The 6,000-nt window shown below is 37.9% G+C and overlaps 1 protein-coding gene across 1 annotated transcript; it reads right to left on the minus strand.

Annotated features, from left to right (window-relative positions):
* Positions 1-844: 844 nt before the first annotated feature.
* MELLADRAFT_106831 (uncharacterized protein) lies at positions 845-3,828 on the minus strand (the record flags this gene model as incomplete). Its single annotated transcript, XM_007410506.1, has 3 exons — positions 845-3,134; positions 3,204-3,278; positions 3,368-3,828. 3 exons carry the CDS (start codon positions 3,826-3,828, stop codon positions 845-847), a joined length of 2,826 nt encoding a protein of 941 aa, XP_007410568.1.
* Positions 3,829-6,000: the final 2,172 nt, after the last annotated feature.

Here is a 6,000-nt window from a genome sequence, read left to right on the forward strand (position 1 = left end):
TGCTTACCCGGGTACTGCTTGGGTTCTCTTGATGCTGAGCTCAGATCCAAATTAGAATTTGGCTCCAAGGCAAGGTTTTCATCTGGTAACAATCTTATGTCTATTTGTTTGCTTTCATCTGGTAAGATCTTATTTCTGATCCTGATCAAGATCTTGGTAGTTGTTCTAATGATGACTTGATACCTTTTCCTTGTTCAACTGCATTTAGGAAATGCTGATGGATTAGGTCTAAAGACGCTGCAAGAGACAAGAGCTTCATGTTAGGCATTTGAAATCATGATTGACCGCTGTATAGTTATCAATCATCCTTTTGTTTTCAACCATTGCAAATTTTAATTAGAAGTTTCTGAAGACAAACAGAGGTGGGTATATAAAGGATATTGCTAGATGAGACCCACAATCAAACTTGTAAATGCTACCAAAATATGCCCAAATGGCACCTACAAATTTATTTCCCTCAAAACACAGTCTACATTCTGTGGACTGGGACTGAAATATGTGAAATGGTGTTGACATCTTCATTTTGCCATTTAGGGACAGTTTCCAGCACCTTCATCTGTCCAAACTTGAGACCCCCATGTAGACAGTATTTTCAGGCAGCCACATCTTGAATTCAATGGCAAACCCATGTAGGTGCTAGTTTTCGAGCACTTACATGTTTCTTTAGGCATGCAGGCACTATTCTCCAGCACCTAATTTCTGAAATAGATATGTAGGCGCTAAAATTTGTGAGCTCAAAGATTGTTTTTGAAGGAAAAACAACACAAGAATATTTGTGACAATAAAACAAATACACATTTCCCAAAATGTATCTACAGTGAACATGTCATGTAAAAAACATTAGTCAACCCCCAAAGTAGACTTTCACCCCAAGAAATTGAAAATATGGCTGCAGTTCAGCTTTCCATTCATCCCACTTGCCAAGGAAAATTGTTGGCCAGTAGAATTTTTTGCCATCCTGACCAATGAAATCTTTTAGTTTGGAGCTCTGTAAAGCTTCTTTCTCTAAGTTTGACTCATACTTAAGCCGAACAAGTCTCTCAATTGATACTCCAAAATGCAATGCTGTCAATCCTTCTGCCAAGTCCAATAATCCATTCACATCTCTCAAAATTCCATCCTCCCATTCCATACTGTGAAGAGGTAACAATACATTATGAGTATTGTTGACTAAGAATTTCAACCTTGCTTGAAAAAGAAGTGACAATCTTGGATCTTCTAAAATTAGATGACGTAGACGTGAGGCAACCCATTTTTTCTGATTAGTGTCATAATATCGATCTGATAACCACATGAATCCACACATCACACTCAATATCTCCTTCCCCTTGATTGAGATTTCCTTTTTGGACATTTGTCTCCAGTTGATGCTCTTGTTTGGGTTACTCAGATCCATGTGGTGTATTATATTAAACAGTAATGGGATGGAAACACCCTGCATTTTCAAGTGTTGCAAGTCAGACTCACTGTAAAGTGATTTAAACCAATCTTTATTTACTTTCTCCATAATAGATATTGTGGCTAACCTTTCTACTTGTTCATCAACAGCCATAAGAGAATTCAGTGAATCTCTTTGCATGTCATTCAATTTATCCCATCTTGATTTGACCAATTCCCATTTGCCTGTGACTGTATCATAAAACACTGGCCATTTTTTCCCAATCTTGAGAAGCATTGCTACTGCATAAGCTTTTTGATCAAGTTGTCCCTTATTGTGCTTCCATTTCAGGATCATGTTCTCCTGATCTATATATCTCCTTAAAGTTTGTGACCTCCTCCAAGCTTCATCAGGGTCCATCACTTCATTCATCTTCTCTATGTGGTCATCCAATATATGGCCTTTATCTTCTGAGGCAGATAGTAAAAATCCCTGATTGCAATCTTTGGGATCCATGTGAATGTCCAAGAAGTTTTTCTTATTGTCATCACATAATATCTTAGATAATATCTTTGAGAATAGTGTCTTGTTATCTTGGAGCTTGATCATGTCATCAACCATATCACAGGGTGATAATCTTTTAGGATCTTCATTATGTGCATCAGAACTCCCTACTCTACTATCCATTTTGGATGTAGATCTTGTCAAAACCTTAGTCTTGTTCTGCTGTTTCTTTTTATGCTTGAGTGCTTGATTCAATGGGGCCAAATCTGATTCCTTTTGAATCATAGTTTGCATTTGGTGTGCATCATTTGAAGAAGCCTTGTCCTTTATGTCTTTCATCTCCAGAGGTTTTGTAAGGGAAGCAATAGAAGGTTGATCATTGACACTATTGTTTTCCAATTTCTTTTGCGTATTTTGGTCTCCACGTTGGACTGAAATATCATCCAGGTTTGTTGCTAATTCTTTTGTGGATTTAGCCTCTTCCAGGGGATGACAATCCTTTTCTGCAAAGGCATTTCTTGTCTTGCTCTTTCTGCTGTGGACTATCCTCCATTGTTCATGAGATGCTTTGGATTCCAAACCAATGGTATATCTAGACAAATTATCTCTTTCAGTGATTCCATCTATTGCTCTGTCTTTTGGAATGTTCCTTAAGCCAGGAATATTGTTTTTGTTGGTCTTGGCTAGATGATTCAGTTTGTAAACTGTCTGCAACCCAATAAGCTTATCAGATGGTGTTCCCAAAAGGTGTCCCTCTGGATCTGCATACATCTCCTTTCCATTGTCACCCAGGAGGAAGGTTCTATTGTCTTCTGTTGAATGTTTGATTCCCTCCTTTGATTGTGTTTCACACATAGGATCATCAGTTTTTCCTCCTGTATCCTTATGGATCTTGTTGACGTGATAGGATGGATCTGTCTTCAGGTTTACTTGGGGTTGTTGGGTATTGGAATCAGAAATTGAAGGTCTTTTGTGAGTTCTTCCATCTTTCACCAGATTTGATTTGTGAGTATATTTCACTGCTTGTAGATAGCCTTTTGGATCAGACCCTGATGATAGATATGTGTTTTCCATGGAGAACTCATTGCTCTTCTTGATCTTGAAGTCTTCTTGATTTTCATTTTTGCAGAATTTTCCTTTGAATTCTGGTATGGAAGATTTTTCCAAAGACTTGAGGCATTCTGAGACATCTTGCCTCAAATTTGATTGGTTGAAATCTGGCAATGTACTGTGAGACTCCCAATTGCCTTGACTTTCAAAAAAAATAAAACCAAGGATTTCAATACCCCTTATCAACAAAAACACAATGAGCACAACACACCTTTTTTCCTTAAAGTTTTTGAAAACTTTGGCTTTATCTTCATCAATTAGACCAATCTTTGTATACTCTTTCATCCTAAATATGTGCAAATAAATCATATATCAAAAGTATTAGTACCCTCAGATCTGTGGCAATATAGGCACAGAAAATCAATTGGGACGTACTGGGGCCTTTTAAAAGTTTTTGGGGCACTTGACAGCCTCAGAAGATGTGAATTGTATGAATTTTGATCAACCCCTGAACTATCAGAAATGGTAATGGCTGGATTGTAAATCATTTTTGAGTGTGTGTCCAGTGATTTTCCATTACTCAAAGAATTTGGGTGAAATTCCCTGTATCCCTTGAGCTTTCTTAAATTATTTAGACCTACATGTGTTTTGCAAGAGTAATTATCTTGATAGAGAAATCTATCTCCCATGACACTTGAGGTAACTGCAGGTTGAAATGTATGAGTTTGATGATACAACAAAGCACCCTCTTTGCTCCTGAAGAGAGGTATCATTGTTGTTGAATCATAAACCATCCAACCATCAGGAATAGGCCCAGTGGGATCAAAGTACTGGGCATTACAAAATCCATTTCCTTGGGCTTTAGGATTGATTTCATGTGAGATTCTATTTGCCATTCTTGGGTATTGCTGCATTGGATTTGCAATATGTTGAGTGAGATGACCCATCATCCCTATTATCATAACGATTGTCCTATTGAGGTTGGTAGTCTTCAGCATGCTAAGATGATGGTGACTAGTAGCTGTGTGATGATAGTAGAAATTTTGATAGGCCTGCAAGTTGTCTTTGGGTTCATTACAAGACAGAATCTTTTATTTCAATCACTGAATTTTACCCCTCCATAGAATCTGGGCATGAACTGGGATACCAGTGTATGTGTGTGTATGCATGAAATCAGCCTTGTTGCAGCAGCTGTTCTGGTCAAAACACTTATGAGATTACCTGATTTGGTGTGTTGTTTCATTTTAACTGCTGCAATGTTAATTGTGTTATGGAATGTAATATTATTCTGAATCGGTCTCAGCTTTTACTGTGATTTTATCAATCCTGGGAGCATCACACATTTAGATGTAGAAAGTGCCCCAATGGTAAACAACTACTCACTCATATTGTCTACCGGGTTACAAACCAAGATACTTAAGTAGACCTTAGCACTGACAAAGCAAACAGTTAGTGGGTTCCCAACCTCACCACCACCAAAAGTCTCTTGGGATGAAAGATCCAAACTATTCTTCCAACTTCAATTCAAAATTGCCTTGACTAAAGCTCAAGCAGATCCTGTCTGAGGCATCACCCCCACCCCTCATCATCCAAAGATCACATCAATCTTTAAGTCTACACTAGAGAACAGCAGGGGTGCCTGCACAACGTCAACTGTCAAACAAATCTAAACAAGTTTTTTCACAGTTAATGAGCAACTTCCCAAAACCATACACTGTTGACATTGTTGAACACACTACCTCTTTCAATAACTGCATGAATGAGGTGCGGGCCTCAGCCGTAGAGGCCACAATTATACTTGGATATCTGACCAGATGATACAATTTTCAATTGCAAGCAAAGACATTTGAGCATACATACAAGGAATTGGCAAATTTATACACATACTCATTTGTAACAATTACGGGAGAGTTCAAATGTGATCAGAATACATGTTCAACACTGTTCAACAACTATCAATGCAGAATCTACCATCATTCAGGGTAAGTTGAAGTGGAGTCCTTGGCCAACTAAAAGAGTAGAGACATAATGAGATATAAATCTGTGGAAGGGATGTTGTCTGAGAGACTGACCATGTTGTAGACATCCATACGACCAGCCACGTTCAACAAACGGGATTTGACTTCAGTGGAATAAGAGTTTGTAAATTGTAGCCAACATTTGGAGGTGATGTTACAATATGTAGATCCAGTTAATTTAAGTGATTTACAACAGCAAGGAGCATTGGCAGAGAGTTTGAGGAGAGTAAGAATAATATTGGCAATTATTAGATAGATGGTGGCAACACAGCAACAGTTACTGTACTAGTACCTGTTTTTGCCAGTACAGTACCTGGCAGACCGGTGATTTACTATGGGTCCAGAAATCCAGTATTTTTTGAAAGGTACTGTACTGGGTATAGTACCTCACATTGAGGTACAATAACTGTACTGTGATTGCCGGTATCCAAATTTTAGGTACTATACTCAGTAAAGTACCGCTAAGTACCTAATTTAACCCCCTCTCTGTCTCTCCTTGATTTACCCAGTTTATATTTCAATTTTTTTCCTTTCATGCATTACATTCATCTTCAATAATATGTCTCTTGTCTAGTTGTTTCTTTTTTGCCAGTTTTCTTCAGTAATACATGTATTTTATCTGTAAATATTACTTCTGTTACTCTTGAGTTTGCAGGTACTTTAGCAGGTACGTGACAATACTGTCTGGTACCTACTCAAGGTACAGTATAGTACCGTACCTATGTGCCACCTTGTGATACTAGTATTGTACAGTACCTTCTGATGGTAGGCAGTACTGTACTGGAGGGTCAATTGTATAGTAACTTTATCTTAGGAAACTGTACCCAGTACAGTATCTAATTTCAGGTAGGGTACTGAATACCACTTTTCCTAGTATTTTAAGACTAGGTACTGTACTAGTATTGCAGGTACTTTACCAAGTGCAGTATTGTTGCTGCATTGATAGTGGGCATAAAGATTTTGTATGATGTTAAAAGAAAATCAACAAGGTAAGAGGTTGCAGTGGTTTCTATGACATGAGATATGGAATGGTTTGAGTTTAAATGGACT

The sequence above is a fragment of the Melampsora larici-populina genome (genome assembly GCF_000204055.1).
Source record: "Melampsora larici-populina 98AG31 unplaced genomic scaffold MELLAscaffold_20, whole genome shotgun sequence".
NCBI lineage: Eukaryota > Fungi > Basidiomycota > Pucciniomycetes > Pucciniales > Melampsoraceae > Melampsora > Melampsora laricis-populina.